General features: G+C 36.9%; 2 protein-coding genes across 4 annotated transcripts in view; both read right to left on the bottom strand.

Annotated features, from left to right (window-relative positions):
* Window positions 1–2,096: 2,096 nt before the first annotated feature.
* Window positions 2,097–7,671, bottom strand: LOC128214370 (uncharacterized). The gene is made up of 4 exons (XM_052920794.1): window positions 6,952–7,671; window positions 6,648–6,684; window positions 5,503–5,634; window positions 2,097–3,873 (listed from the first exon to the last, which is right to left on the bottom strand). The coding sequence occupies exons 1-4, from the start codon at window positions 7,639–7,641 to the stop codon at window positions 3,449–3,451; spliced, it is 1,284 nt and encodes a 427-aa protein (XP_052776754.1). The 5' UTR covers window positions 7,642–7,671; the 3' UTR covers window positions 2,097–3,448.
* A 4,255-nt stretch (window positions 7,672–11,926) lies between these two features.
* Window positions 11,927–16,602, bottom strand: part of LOC128214200 (uncharacterized) — an 8,797-nt gene continuing 4,121 nt past the window's right edge. For all 3 annotated transcript variants that reach the window (XM_052920540.1, XM_052920541.1, XM_052920542.1), the window contains exons 2-5: window positions 15,513–16,195; window positions 15,031–15,067; window positions 14,620–14,760; window positions 11,927–13,732 (exon numbers count right to left, since the gene is read on the bottom strand). In XM_052920540.1, coding sequence (XP_052776500.1) covers window positions 13,299–13,732; window positions 14,620–14,760; window positions 15,031–15,067; window positions 15,513–16,195 — 1,295 coding nt within the window. In that variant the 3' untranslated portion in view covers window positions 11,927–13,298. The remainder of the gene's footprint in view (window positions 13,733–14,619; window positions 14,761–15,030; window positions 15,068–15,512; window positions 16,196–16,602) is intronic.

Below are 16,602 nucleotides of genomic sequence, written 5' to 3'. Positions count from 1 at the left end.
ATAACCTTGTGACACAGTTGCCTGGAACCTTGTGACACAGTTGTCAAGAACCTTGTGACACAGTTGCCTGGAACCTTGTGACACAGTTGTCTAGAACCTTGTGACACAGTTCCCTGGAACCTTGTGACACAGTTGTCCAGAACCTTGTGACACAGTTGCCTGGAACCTTGTGACACAGTTGTCCAGAACCTTGTGACACAGTTGCCTGGGACCTCGTAAAACAGTTGTCTGGAACCTGGTGAAACAGTTGTCTGTAACCTTGTGAAACAGTTGTCTGGGACCTCGTAAAACAGATGTCTGGAACCTGGTGAAACAGTTGTCTGGAACCTTGCGACACAGTTGTCTAGAACCTTGTGACACAGTTGTCTAGAACCTTGTGACACAGTTATCTAGAACCTTGTGACACAGTTGTCTAGAACCTTGTGAAACAGTTGCCTGGAACTTTGTTAGACAGTTGTTTGTGGCAGTTGTCTGGAACTTTGTGAGACAGTTGCCTGGAACCTCGTAAAACAGTTGTCCGGAACCTCGTGAAACAGTTGCCTGGAACCTGTGAAACAGTTGCCTGGAACCTTGCGAATCAGTTTGTCTGGAACTTTGTGAAATATGGAGCCTTGTGGAACAGTTGTCTGGAACTATGTGAAACATATGCCTGTAGCCTTGAGGAACAGTTGTCTGGAACTATTTGAAACATATGCCTGTAGCCTTTAGGAACAGTTGTCTGGAACTTTGTGGAACAGTTGTCTGGAACAATGTGAGACAATTGCCTGAAACAGTTGCCTGAAATCTTGTTACAAATATTGCAGATCACAAATATGCAACGGAAAGTTCTAGACGATTACAGATTCAAATAATACAAACGATGCTGTTAACAACTTTGTTAACTTTCACAAAATTCTGAATAATCTGTAGTATCAGTTATCCATACTTTTTTACCAAGAGCAACGTTAACTTAAAGACAAATTTGTACGTTTGATTTTTCGACACGATATCATGGTGTAATAAAAATAACTGTTTCCAAAAGAATAGTTTGATTTTCCAAGCAAAACGTTCAATTTATTTATACACTGCCATAAAAGTCAACTAAAATTCTGAATCTTTACGCACGTTAGAAGGCCCATGTCTTTAAATTCCAAATCCGACGTATTCAAGATATGTTTTTAAATAGTTCTAATGACCTGTTACAGTACAATATTTTAAGAAGCTATTTCATTAAATATCTTCGTAATTCAACTATTATTTTCCCTTACGTACGGTACAAATTAGGACCGACAACAGACCAATAATAATAACGTCCATTTGTGACGCACTCTGTGATTTGGGGTCCAAATGAGGTAACCTCGTTTTCAAAATTGATGTATTTTCTGTCTTTTGCTGAAGTGTCAGGTAAGATATGCATGATGTTCTCAAAAAAATAAATAATTTGGGTAGGGAAAAGAATAAGCTTTGTGAATATGAAAATAACTCACTTTCGCCTAGATACCTCATTTGGGCCCAAAATCTCATGTTGTGTCACATTATTTTGATGACAAATGTCTTCAAATTTAAATGTGAGGTATTCAAAATATTTTTCAAACAGTTCTTATGACCTGAACAGTATTTTTAGAAGCTAAATGAGTCAATATCCTCCCAATTTAACTAATATATATCATCGAGAATGTCCAATAAAACCAGGGCACTTGTTTTTATCTTTATTCCGGCTTTACAATGGGTAGGTGTTTTTCGTATTATAAGACAATTTGTACTCTTTCAATGTATAGTCATTACCTAGGAATTTGTGATGTTTTAAAAAGAAAACTGGCTCTGATTCAAACTCGTAACAGTGTCAAATATTGGAAGCATCCCGTTTTCTCGAACTCGCTTGGCTCGAATTCTTCATTAGCTCGACCTGGATTAAAAGGATCGATTTCTTTATACTGGATGTAAACAGTCCCGCTTTGCTCGAATTTTTCGAGGCTCGAAGTATTTTTTGCCGGTCCCTAGGAGTTCGAGCCAACGAGGTTCGACTGAAGTCTAGTTTTCTATTCATGTGCTTTTTCTAAACAAAATATAAACATATATAAATCAGGATACTAAACAGAACATTTAATTATTTTTATTTTGCAAAGTATTTCATAAACAACATCAATTTATAATTTATAAATTTCAGCGAAAATTCTGTATAGCAAAACAAAATTCGAAATGCAAATCTCACAACCATGAATGTGTATGCTAATACACAATGTATGATTAAACAGCTGGACAAACATACAGACAGACATTGCTATCAACCTTCATATATAACATGTCCCATATTCCCTGCAAGCATTCTTATGTTTGAGATCTGAGGTTCCTTTTATGAGCAACGGCATATTTCATTTGGATATTGCATACGTGAAAGCATAAAGGTTCTATCTTATTGCTGAGTTAATGTCACTTAAAACCTTCTTGCTTTCACCCCTCGATACAGCATGCATATATATTTTCGTTATGCGTAGCATTATACGAAAAACATCATAATATAATTAAATTATGTACAAATTAATGAAATAAACCTTTATTCTTCGGTTACGTTTTCATTCCAACTTTGCCAGCAAAATTAAATAATGTACAAAATTATGAATTAAAACTTACACTCTTAATTATTAAAAATTATTTTTCAAAATATGACATATATTTTACGAAATAATATATACAGCATATCATATTCATGAGAATACAAAAATATAACAGAAAATACTCTGATTATACCAGAGGCAATACAATACTCATTTGTACACAGGGTTACAACCAACTATATGACGGTCACATGTGTTAACAAACGCTTCTAAATAACAACGCAATGGTATTGGCCCTTAAAGCTATTCTGCCCTTTTTACAAGGCAGATGAGTATATACATGTGTAAGCTTAAGCATATTATTCAAACATGACTGGAAGTTTTCTCAGCAGCAGGATCATCATAATTTGAGCATAATGATCTCGCATGATTAGTTTGTTTTTTCTCCACACAATACTGGCATACTGGTAATGGCACTGTTTGTAGCTAGGCTAGGTATATACCAATCCCATACGCAGTGACCTCCCTTAGCGAGAAGATACTGCAAGGGGAAGTAACCGCTGCTTGGGGTTTGGCATTATCTCCCTTCAAGTGTTGTATCAATCTCCTACGCAGTGATCTCCCTTGGCGTAATGTTAACATACTGCAAGGGAAGTAACCGCTGCTTGGAGTTTGGCACTGTGTTTGCAGGACCTAAGACACCGTTCATTTCAGGGGTCACCGTTACTCAGTCCCATTGATCTCCGCAGTAGGCATGGCCGGGTGACTGGATGTGTGCTACAAAGGCCATGGTAAGCAACGCAACTGTCGGGATTTTTGACATACGCATGGCCACGCTTTAAGGCGGCTGGAAATGCTGCCTTTTGGTTTGAAAGACGTTTAATAAAGTATCTACACGCGAAGTATAATCAGGTTCAGCCCATTTTGAAGAGACCAAAATATGTTAAACTGCGTTCACCTCTTGACAAAAGCTCGATTTGCGAAACTTCAACGTATATTTTGTCTTCTTTGTTCAACAAAACGGACGCCCCGACGTAGCTTGTGTATCTTCCGTAGTATTTGTCCTCGCCCCAACACTGTGTGAGATCACTTCGCAAAAGTTGTTGGTCTGTCGCGTAGATGAAATTGCTACGGTATATGTAATGGGACAGAGGCTGTAGCTCTTGTTCAGTGACGTTGCCCTTGTAATAAATGAGAAACCCTACTTGACTGTACAGAAAATAGCGTCCAGTTGATGGAATGACTAGATATTTCTTGTCAGGTGACATGTTGATGTTGGTAAGATGTGTTCCGGGATTGTCCTGACCAACCTGCCAGTTAAGAATAGGTTTGTCACCACCTGTAAATAATAAAAATATTTACATGAACATGTGTCGCTTGTGATTTGAATATCTTTAACGATTTTGTATCTGTGACCATGGTTAAAGTTTTGCCATGCCACGCCATAATCAGCGACAGGGACACCAATACTAGGACGGCGACACCACGGCTAGGACAACGACACCAAGGCTATATGACAGCGACACCAAGGCTATAACAGCAACACCAAAGCTAGGACGGCGACACCAATGCTATGACAGCGACACCAATGCTATGACAGCGACACCAATGCTAGGACGGCGGCACCAAAGCTAGGACAACGACACCAAGGCTATGACAGCGACACCAATGCTAGGACGGCGACACCATAGCTAGGACAACGACACCAAGGCTATGACAGCGACACCAAGGCTAGGACAGTGTTTGTAGTTAGACTGGCTAACACCAAGATGATCCTCTTTGATTGCCTGAACACTAAATGAATAAGTTTTAAAAAACATTTGCGCCTTACAAATGTCACCTCTTCTTTATATATATTATAATGGTGTATCCCCTGAAGAGCTATTTACATAACTTTTTATAAAACCAGTCAATAAATTTACAAAAGAAGTCGAATGGAAATAGAGTGAAGGGTACTTCCCTAATGTTGACACATACAGCGTAAAAAATGTTTGTTTCCACTAACAAGATCGCCGTATCCCCCCCAACCCGACCCTACAAATTTTGCCGTCGTTGGATTTTGTTTTCGTAATTTTCCCCAAAAAGAACATATTAATGAGTGAGCATATAGTCAAAGCCCGTTGGTTCGAATTCCTTGGGACCGGCGAAAATACATCGAGCCAACGAAGAATTCGAGCCAAGCGAGTTCGAGTCAGCGGAGTTCGACTGTATCAAAATTTGACCATTTGCTGTTTAAAACTTTCTACAACAGCGATTTACCTTTATATGGGTCGTTTTAGTCAGAAATCCGGGTTCACAAAAAATATGTAGCTACCTACGGATGCGATTTTCTTGGAGATGGTAGTGGAAAATTCTTTTTTGGCCTAATAAATATCGATTTTGGGGAAAGCACACTAGTGCATTCAATTGAAAATTATTGGCCAAAATAATTCGAGTAATCATGTGATTTTTAAGTTTTCATGTTTTTGTTAAACTTCCTTCTAGCTAGATTTAGTTAAAGGTGGACTCAAAAAGTGTAATAAATATGAAAAAAATATTTGATACTAGACAGTTGTAAACTTTTTTTCAGTTGCATTTATAGTCGTTCCTTTTAGTCAATGTAAATGTATAAAAAAATACAGATTTTAGAGGGTTGGGGTAAAAGAGGTACAAGCGATAGTAGGCAAAACCAAACCAATAAAATAAATATTGCATATGATACATATACATTTTGGCGCCATTTTACCGTTTATTGTCCTTTTCTTACCAAAACCGATATTTCTCCAAACAAAATGACGTTGGCGGCGGGAGTACAGACCATGGCAGGAAGTATCGGTCAGGGATTTTAATGCAATAATATATGTAATACACAGTCACTTATTATATATGGCGCATATTTATATATATATATATCGGACAGTGGAGGGCGGGTATGAGACCTAAAGACCATTTTTCTCTGGCTTAACAGAACACTTTCAACAAATAATACCTAAGTTGCCCAGTTGACTCCCGGCTTGCAAATGAGCGGACACGTTGCCGTATAGCGACTGGATAGGCGGAAATGGGGCGGAACCATTGGACGCAGTGTCATTGCAAGGAGTGGATTGTGGGTTCTCGTCCTCTGAAATCAAAATATACCAAACATGAAGTTTATATACCATGAATTATGTCGAGCCATGAAATTTGGTATACCGTAAACTATAGAGAGCCATAAATTATGGTATACCATGATTTTTAATGCGTTAGAAATTCAAAGTCCGTTATGAAAATGGTATAATACTTTTTTGATTGGATACGTGTAATTATTATATGACCAGGATTTTTTTACGGATTTGACCTTTTTATTTAGGCCAGCACGCAGACTAACAAGTATTATCTTGCATTTCACTCCCCTACAATGCTTGCAATTATATTTTCAGATATATTGAATCAAACACGTATGCCTTATTTCACGTCTAACAAAATTAATTACTGTTAGATTACAACCTTTATCTTCAGCCAATGAAATTGCATTTAGTTCTAGGCTTAGTCACTAGTAATTTCGTTTTTTTTTGTGGATGTTTAAAGCTGCACTCTCACAGATTGAACGTTTTTGGCAACTTTTTTATTTATTTATTTTTTTTGTCTTAGAACGTGCCATTTTTTGCGAAAATCTATGGAAACCAGTTATATAAGACTGCTGACGAAAAATAAGATCGCAAATTTTTATATCCAAGTTCAAAAAATGATGTTTTATACCATAAAACATTAAATTTCGAACGGAAATACGAAAATGAACGATCTGATTTTTTGTTAGCTATCTTATATCATTGGTTTGCAGATATTTACGCAAAAATGTACTATTTCCAAGACAAAAAATAAAAAAGTTGTAAAAATGGTATATCTGTGAGAGTGCAACTTTAAAGGTGCTCAAACTATTCATCCGATACGTACTTTCTGCGTCAGATTTTGCATTGACAATGTGTCAGCCAATTAGCTTATAAGTTATATCAGTTATATGACCTGAAGTTATATCTTAATAAATAAGAAGTGCTCGTTCGCTACGCTACTTCCGAAGAGTCTTAATTATTAAGATTTTACTTTAATGTAGTTGTTAGAATATTGTAAATAACATAAGTAAATTAAAACACTCACCAAGTGGACACTCTATGGGGTGCTGTCTTTGAAAAAACTGTAAAAGCAAAACAGATACCTTTTGTAAAACACTTCATAAATGAAGTAAGTTTTAGACGAGGTTTCAGATAATTTTAGAAGAAAAACATTTTTTATAAAAAAAGGAAAAGTTCAGCGAAATCTGTACATTTAATAACAAGTTTAAACTTGTTTTATTATAATAAAGGCAATCGTATGGTACGAATTTAGTATGTATTAACAGTCAAAAGATAAACAGATGGTCCGAAGAGTTATCAATGTGAAGAACTCGTATCAAAACACGTACCAGATTGAGCAACAGAGCATACTGGACACCGGTCTTAGCGCAACACACCTCTAGTCCATTTTCAACCCTTTTCAACAAATCCTTTAATTCCGGTGTGTCTTCTGGCGAAGGGCCTCTTTCCACCTCTATGCAGGGCAAACAGACGTTGGGCTCTTTTTCAGTCTGCAAAGAATCGTACTTTGTCTGAAGATCTTCAATTTGTTGCCGAACCTTCGTGGCGAACACTAGGGACATGATGGATATTGCTGCAAACGCCAGAATCACACATACATGTACAATACTAATTAATGAGTATCTGTTGACAACAGGTTCATCAGTATTTTCAGTTCCTTCGTCAATGGAGATTAGCTCCGACGCTTTGCGTTTCCTGCGAAGAAAGTTGAGAGAATCGCATTTTCTGTTTGGGCGACAGTCCATGGTATTTCCATTTGGGACTTGCGCCTGTGTTGGACAGGATTCGGTAGGAAAATTGTCATTGATGAGATTATCCTGTGAATAGTGCTGCCTCGCTGGATCGAACCCGGTAGGGTCGGTATTAAAGATGGGAGGCGAATGGAATTGGACGCCAGGAGCAGCCGCGCCGTTGACCACTTCGTAAGAGCTTGAACCGTCGCCGTTAATTTGTGCACAATGCGCGGCTGGCAGGGGGTCTCTGAATGCCTCATTTGCGTCCGTACATTGCTGCGCCATGCTCAGAGGTTCTGAAACGAGAAGAAAATCACTTTTATGTATTTAGCTGACATTGATTCGTTCAAGGGAGATTTTCAAAAATGTTAAATAATAATAACTATAATAAGATAATAAATATTCAAATGATACTTCTGTTGTTGTTTTTGACACGAAGGTGCATTTTAAAAAAAATTAGGAGCGATAATTTTTTATTTATGTAAATGTTTTTGTGACGGTTCTGTTTTAATATTATATATCCGTTATTTGTTACAGCAAATGATTCTACTTTATTGTCGCAGTAACTGTTTAAGTTCTATATGTATTTACTTAATGAATTTAAATAATTATTTAAATTATTTAGTAAAAACTTGTATAATGCTTTTGAAACAACTATGTTCGCACAGCGATGAATGTTCAAACAGTTGTACAGGCAACACCAGACGACTAATTTAATATATGCGCTTACTTCTATTTTAAATTAAACGTACTTCCTGGTCGGGGACTATTTTCAATATATCATCGTTCAACGAAATGATCAATGTAAGTTCCGTATTGAATGTTATGGTGTTTAAAACTATGTCATTAGGGAAGTGGTAATACCCTGGTGAGTTAATTATTTATTTATTTAGATATCGGTGATGTAATGTTAACGGTCAAGGTTGATGAGATGATTTGCACTATTGTATTACATATTAAGTCATCGTTGGTGTTGCCAAAAGTCAGTACAGGGTCAGTGTTAGTGTTTGTTCAATTTAAATGCATACATTCATGAACAATAGAATGTACTTACTGCACGCGGAAAATGAAGTTTAGTATGGTAATTTGTACTTTTGTCTTTTTCTTGTAACTGTGGGGAAAGCTATGAGAGCGTCGGGGTTTTTAAGCTGAATCTCAAATTGTTATTCGATAACTTAAGTTAATCATACGGTATTTTTAACCATTTGTTTTGTTTTATTTATGGTTGTATTTCAATGGTTTTTCTGCCTGTTTACGAGTTAATATAATATATAACTAACCATGGCCTTATTCATCAAAAAGTTTTTAAAGTAAAATAAAGTCCCTGTACGGTGGCACAGAAGTGACATCCGCAACACTTTATTTATATTGTGACCACAACTTAGTATCTTGTGGCCTAAATTTAGTAACTTGTGTCCGAAATTTAGTAGCTTGTGGCCACAAGATAAAAAGTTGTCGACACAAGTAACTAAGTTAGGCACAACTTATTAAATTGAGGCCGCGACGTTGTTTAGCCAATCAAAACGGGGTTTCATCTTTGCCGCTTTATGGTAATAACGCAGTTAGCTCCTCTGATTCAAAAACGCCATTTATCCTTTTTTGGAATGGCAACAGACAGTATTTATGTTATTCAGCCATCATGGCCATGGAGACTAAATACCAATGGCAACAAGGCGAGGTGGTGAACGTGAGGTGAAAAACAGAATGTCAGAGGACATACGGAGGATGGTGGCCACATCTTGTGTCCGTTCGCTCAAAACATGTAATACCATGATTACGTCCAGAATGCTCGATCGAGTTGACAACAAAGTCAGCAACAGAACGAGCGTCACTGTTCGTCTTTACGAAAATGATATCAGTACTCAAATAGTGAAAAAATATTTGAATTCCATGACTTTTCCTAAAAACGGTTAGTATATTAGCACACGAAAGGCCTTCCTGAAAGTAATCTGATGAAATACTATCTCTGTCTTCTTCCATATTTTTCACTTTCAATGTGTTTAAAAAGCGTGTTTTTTAAAGTGTCAGGGGTGTTAACTGTGTAATTACCATTTATAAAGCGGTGAAGATGAAACGGCTGTTTTATTTCCCGGTATGCCATGTTGAGAAGCGAGTGCGCCAACCACTACCCTGAGGGTAAAATCATCGGCTTGATCCATAAATCGTTTTCAAACCCCTTTTGAGGCATTCATATTTTTCCTTTCACAAAGTTTATGACTTTCTAATCTGAATCGAGTATTCAAGGGATGCATTTAAACATAACCAGTTCCCAAGAAAAGTGGAACCTCGTAAAACAGATGTCTGGAACCTGGTAAAACAGTTGCCTGTAACCTGTGAAACAGTTGCCTGGAACCTGTGAAACAGTTGTCTGGGACATTGTGAGACAGTTGCCTGAAACTGTTGTCTGGAACCTTGTGAAACACTTGTCTGGAACCTCTTGAAACAGTTGTCTGGAACCTCGTGAAACACGTATCTTGTACTTGGTGAAACAGTTGTCTGGAACCTGGAGAAACAGTTGTCTGGAACCTTGTGAAACAGTTGTCTGGAACCTGGTGAAACAGTTGTCTGGAACCCCATGAAACAGTTGTCTGGAACCTCTTGAAACAGTTGTTTGGAACTTCCTGAATCAGTTGTCTAGATTCTCTTGAATCAGTTGTCTGGAGCTTTGTGAAATAGTTTTCTGGAACCTTGTGAAAGAGTTGTCTAGAACCTTGTAAAACAGTTGCCTGGAACTTTGTGAAACAGTTGTCTGTGACAGTTGTCTTGAACCTTGTGAAACAGTTATCTGGAACCTCGTGAAACAGTTGCCTGAAACTGTGTGAGACAGTTGCCTGGAACCTCGTGAAACAGTTGTCTGGAACCTTGTGAAACAGTTGTCTAGGACCTTGTGAAACACTTGTCTGGAACCTTGTGAAACACTTGTCTGGAAGCTCTTGAAACACTTGTCTGGAACCTTGTGAAACACTTGTCTGGAACCTCTTGAAACACTTGTCTGGAACCTTGTGAAATAGTTGTCTGGAACCTTGTGGAACAGTTGTCTGGAACCTTGTGAAATAGTTGTCTGGAACCTTGTGAAACAGTTGTCTGGAAACTTGTGGAACAGTTATCTGGAACCTCTTGAAACAGTTGCCTGAAACCTTGTGAAATAGTTGTCTGGAACTTTGTAAAACAGTTGTCTGGAACCTTGTGAAACAGTTGTCTGGAACCTTGTGAAACACTTGTCTGGAACTTTGTGAAACACTTGTCTGGAACCTCTTGAAACAGTTGCCTGGAACCTTGTGAAACACTTGTCTGGAACCTCTTGAAACACTTGTCTGGAACCTCTTGAAACAGTTGTCTGGAACCTTGTGACACAGTTGCCTAGAACCTTGTGGAGCAGTTGTCTCGAACTTCGTGAAACAGTTGTCTGAAACTTTGTGAGACAGTTGCCTGGAACCTCGTAAAACAGTTGTCTGGAACCTCATGAAACATTTGCCTGGAACATGTGAAACAGTTGCCTGGAGCCTTGTGAATTAGTTGTCTGGAACTTTGTGAAACAGTTGTCTGGAGCCTTGTGAAACAAATGCATGGAACCTTGTGAAACAGTTGCCTGGAACAGTTGCCTGAAATCTTGTTAGAAATATTGCAGATCACAAGTTTGCACCTAAAATTCTTGAGAATTACAGATTTGAAAGTTACCAACGATGCCGTTAACAACTTTGTTAACTTTAACAAAATTCTGAACAATCGGCCCAATATCTGCAGTATCAGTTATCCATACCTGTCTACCAAGAGCAACGTAAACTTAAAGACAAATTTGCTACATGGTCCCATCCTGTGAAGGATCCCATCGTACGTTTGAATTTTCTACCCATATCTTGGTGAAATAAGAACTATTTCTAAAGTAGTAGTTTTATTTTCCAAGCAAAACGTTCAATTTAATTTAACACTGCCATGATATTTAGTCAAATTTCTGGATCTTACGACATTTTGTATTACGCACGTCGATTTGAAGGCCCATGTCTTTAAATTGAAATTTGAGATATTCAAAATATGTTTTTAAACAGTTTAAATGACCTGTTTAAAGCACAATATTTTAAGAAGCTATTTCATTCAATATCTTCGTGATTCAACTATTATTTTCCCTTACGTACGGTACAAATTTGGACCGACAACAGAACAATAGTAATAACGTCCATTTGATGATCCATGTCTTCAAATTTAAATATGAGGTATTCAAAATATTTTTTTTTAAATTCTTATGACCCGAACAGTATTTTTAGAAGCTAAATGAGTCAATATCCTCGTAATTTAGCTATTATATAGTATCAAGAATGTCCAATAAAACCAGGGCACTTGTTTTTATTTTTTCAGGCTTTTACATTTGAAAAGGTTTTTCTTGTAGTATTAGACAATTTGTACTCTTTCAATGTATAGTCATTACCCAAGAATTTGTAATTTTTAAAAGAAAACTGGCTCTAATTCAAACTCGTAACAATTCAAATATGGGAAGGATTTCTTCGCCGGTCCTTAGGAGTTCGAGCCAACGGGGTTTGACTGTATTACATATGTATAAAGATACACAACAGAATATGTAAATATTTTTATTTTGCAAATTACTTCATAAACAACATCAATTTATAATTTATACATTTCAGCGAAAATTCTGTATAGCAAAACAAAATTCGAAATGCAAATCTCACAACCATGAATGTGTATGCTAATACACAATGTATGATTAAACAGCTGGACAAACATACAGACAGACATTGCTATCAACCTTCATATATAACATGTCCCATATTCCCTGCAAGCATTCTTATGTTTGAGATCTGAGGTTCCTTTTATGAGCAACGGCATATTTCATTTGGATATTGCATACGTGAAAGCATAAAGGTTCTATCTTATTGCTGAGTTAATGTCACTTAAAACCTTCTTGCTTTCGCCCCTCGATACAGTATGCATATATATTCTCGTTATGCCTAGCATTATACGAAAAATATCATAATATAATAAAATTATGTACAAATTAAAGAAATAAACCTTATATTCCTCGGTTACGTTTTCATTGTAACTTTGCCAGCAAAATTAAATAATGAACAAAATTATTAATTAAAACGTATATTCTTCGGCGATAACACAATCAAACCAAAAAATATTTTTCAAAATATGACATATATTTTACGAAATAATATATACAGCATATCATATTCATGAGAATACAAAAATATCACAGAAAAACTTTGGTTATACCAGAGGCAATACAATACTTTTTTGAACACAGGGTTACAACCAACTTTATGACGGTCACATGTGTTAACAAACGCTTCTAAATAACAGCGCAATGGTATTGGCCCTAAAAGCTATTCTGCCCTTGTTACAAGGCAGATGAGTATATACATGTGTAAGCTTAAGCATATTATTCAAACATGACTGGAAGTTTTCTCAGCAGCAAGTTCATTATTATTTGAGCTTAATGAAATCGCGTGATTAGTTTGATTTTCTTCACACTCTACTGGCACACTGGGAATGGCACTATTTGAAGTTTGGCTATGTATATACCAATCTCATACGTACTGACCTCCCTTTGCAAGACGAAGTAACCGCTGCTTGGAGTTTGGCATTATCTCCCTTTACGTGTTGTACCAATCTCATACGCAGTGATCTCCCTTGGGGTGATGTTAACATACTGCAATGGGAAGTTACCGCTCCTTGGAGTTTGACAATGATTTCCAGTACCTTAGACACCGTGCATTTCCTGGTTCAGCGTTACCCAGCCCCATTGATCTTAGCAGTGAGGCGTGGTCGGGTGGCTGGATGTGTGCTACAAAGGGTCATGGAAAGCTAGCACAACTAGCGGCATTATTGACACACGCATGACCATGCTTTTAGGCTGCTGGAAACGCTGCCTTTTGGTTTGAAAGACGTAAATTTAAGTATCTACACGCGAAGTATAATCAGGTTCAGCCCATTTTGAAGAGACCAAAATATGTTAAACTGCTTTCCCCTCTTGACAAAAGCTCGAGTTTCGAAACTTCAACGTATATTTTGTCTCCCTTGTTCAACAAAACGGACGCCCCGACGTAGCTTGTGTATCTTCCGTAGTCTTTATTTTTCTCCCAACATTGTGTGATGTCACTTCGCAAAAGTTCTTGTTTTCCCGCGTAAAGGTGGTTGTAACGGTATACGAAATGAAACAGAGACTGGGACCCTTGTTCTGGGTCTATGGGAGTGTCCTCGTTGTAATAAATGAGAAACCCTACTTGACTGTACAGGAAGTAGCGCCCAGTTGAGGGAATGACCAAATATTTCTTGTCAGCTGTCATTTCAATGTTCGTTAGATGTGTTCCGGGAGCGTCCAGACCAACCTGCCAGTTTTGAATAGGTTGTTCACGATCTGAAATTAAAGGAATAAAATATACATTTACATCTTTCACTTGCAATATTTGTAAAAAATATAACATTTGTTTGATCAATCTCTAATGTTAGTTTTGCAAGATGACGTCATCGCCGAGAATATCGACACCAAGGCCATGACAACGTTTGAAGTCAAACTAGCTAGCGTCATGCTAAAACTCTTTGATTGGCAGAAAACCGAGTAATCAAAAGACCACAAGTAAGTTTTAAAAATACATTTGCTTTATAAATGTCAACCCTCCTTTGTGAATTATAATTTTGAGTTCCTCTTAAAGGTATTACATAATCTTTTATAAAACCAGCCAACAAAATGACAAAAGCTTATGAATAGATATATATTACAAGGGCACTTCCTCTTACCGACACATAATACACTATCAAATTTTGGGGAAGCACCAAATTGCAGTAAATTCGAAATTTATTGGCCATAATCTTTTTCGTGTGTAATCAGTGATTTTTAAAGCTTTCTCGCGTTAGTTTAACTTCCTTCTCCGCGGAATTCGTTATAGGCGGATTCGAAGAACTTCAAAATGTGTCCAGTATGAACATTACTTATTAAGATAATGCTATGTGGATGCTTGTTTATTCAATTGCACTCACAAATAAAGTTGTGAACTTTTTTTTTGTTTTTATACCAGAGTAAAAGTATAAAACTACTTTTAAATCGTATTGTGGAGGTAAAACTGGTTTAAAAGATCATGGGCAAAACTAAACCATTAAATTGAATAATGCATATGAAGCGGGGGTTTTTGGCGCCATTTTACCGATTTTTACCTATTCTTCCTAATGCCGATTTTTTTGTCGAAACCAAAATCTTAAGGCATTTTTTTTCTCTGGCTTAACAGAACATGTTCCAAAAATAAGTACCCAAGTTGTCCGGTTGGCTCCCGGCTTGCAAATGAGCGGACACGTTGCCGTATAGCGGCTGGGTTGGCGGAAGTGGGGCGGAACCAGGGGGCCCAGTGCTATTGCAGGAAGTGGCTGGTTGGTTCTCATTTTTCAGCTCCTCTGAAATCAAAATTGATGAAACATTTATTCTATGTTCCATGAATTACGGCGAGCCATGCATTTTGGTGTATATTTCATGGATTTGACCATTTTACTGCAATTACCTTATTTACATATATCATATAGCATTTAACTTACCTTAAACGCCTTTGCTTATAATTTTAGGTTACATTCAGTCAAAAAAGTCTGTCTCATCTCAACTTTAACACCAGTAATAATTGCTAGATGCAACAATATTGCAAAGAGCCTAAGAAAGTATAAACAACTCACCTAGTGCACATTTTTCGAGCTGCTTTCTCTTCGAAAACTGAAAAATTAGAACAGATATCCGTAAGAAAACTTACTACCATTTAAAATTATAGACTAGGTTATAGATGCGTTATAGAAGGAAATAATTATTACAGAAAAGAACTGTTCAGCGAAATCGACATATTAAATAACAAGTTTTAATTAATTATTTAAACTAAGTTATGGTAAAGGCAATCGTATGGTATGTATTTAGTACGTTCAGACAAAACTCGCTATGTCGAAGTCGTTGGGATTTATGTTAGTACTTCGAGAAAACAAATGTTCGATATAACCGAAATACAAAAAATGTCTAAACAACCATCACATTCGAAAAAAAATCGACATAACCGGAACATCGAGATAACAGAGTACGACATAACGAGATTCGGCTGTATTAAATATCAGAAGATTAATATAATGTAAACATAATTATCAATTTGTAGAAATAATATTAAAACACGTACCAGATTGAGCAACAGCGCGACCTGGGTTCCGGTTTTAGCGCAACACATCTCTAGTCCGTTTTCATTCATTTTCAACAAATCCTTTAACTCTGGCGTGTCTTCTGGTAGAGGGCCTTGTTCCAACTCTGTGCATGGTAAACAGATGTTAGGCTCTCGTGCTGTCTGTGCTTGAGACGTGTGCAAAGAATCATACTTTGTCTGAAGGTCTTCCATTTGTTGCTGAACCTTCATTACGAACACAAGAGACATGACGGATATTGCTGCAGACACCAGAATCATAAATACGATAATAATTAAAGAGAATTTGTTGATAAAAGGCTTATCAGTGGTGTCCGCTTCTTCGTCAATAGATTTCCTGCGAATATGATGATGAGGATCACTTCTGTTGTTCAGCCGAACGTCCATGGCATTTGGACCTTGCGCCTGTGTTGGGTAGAACTCGTTTGAAGAATTGTCATTTATGAGATCTGCATGTGAATAACGCTGCCTGGCTGGATCAATCCCGGAAGGGTGGATGTTAAAGTTGGGAGGCGACTGGAAGTGGACGCCAGGAGAAGTGGCGTCTGTGATCATTTGGTAGGAGCTTGAACCATTCCCGTTACTTTTCGTGCAATGCACGGCTGGGAGGGGGCCACTGTATACCTCTTTTGCGTCGGTACATTGCTGCGCCATGTTCAATGGTTCTGAAACGAGAAGGCAATCATTTTATAATTTACATATATATATAGTTGACATTCTTCAGTAACTTAACCTCGTAAGACATGGTCGCTAGTTATTTTTACGGTTCTGTTTTTATATAATATATTTGCTATTTTGACAGCAACTATTTGTCCCTAATTGTTATATCATCATTATTATTATTATTAGTAGTAGTAGTAGTAGTAGTAGTAGTAGTTGTAGTAGAAGTAGTAGTAGTAGTAGTAGAAGTAGTAGTAGTAGTAGTAGTATTTATTTCATTTTTTATTTATTTATTATTATTATTATTTATTTTATTTTATTTTATTTTTTTATTTATTATTATTATTATTATTATTATTATTATTATTATTATTATTATTATTTTATTATTATTATTAATACTAAATTATAA

This window comes from Mya arenaria, chromosome 13 (assembly GCF_026914265.1).
Source record: "Mya arenaria isolate MELC-2E11 chromosome 13, ASM2691426v1".
In the NCBI taxonomy this organism is placed as follows: domain Eukaryota; kingdom Metazoa; phylum Mollusca; class Bivalvia; order Myida; family Myidae; genus Mya; species Mya arenaria.
This window is presented reverse-complemented; position numbering and strand designations above follow the sequence as displayed.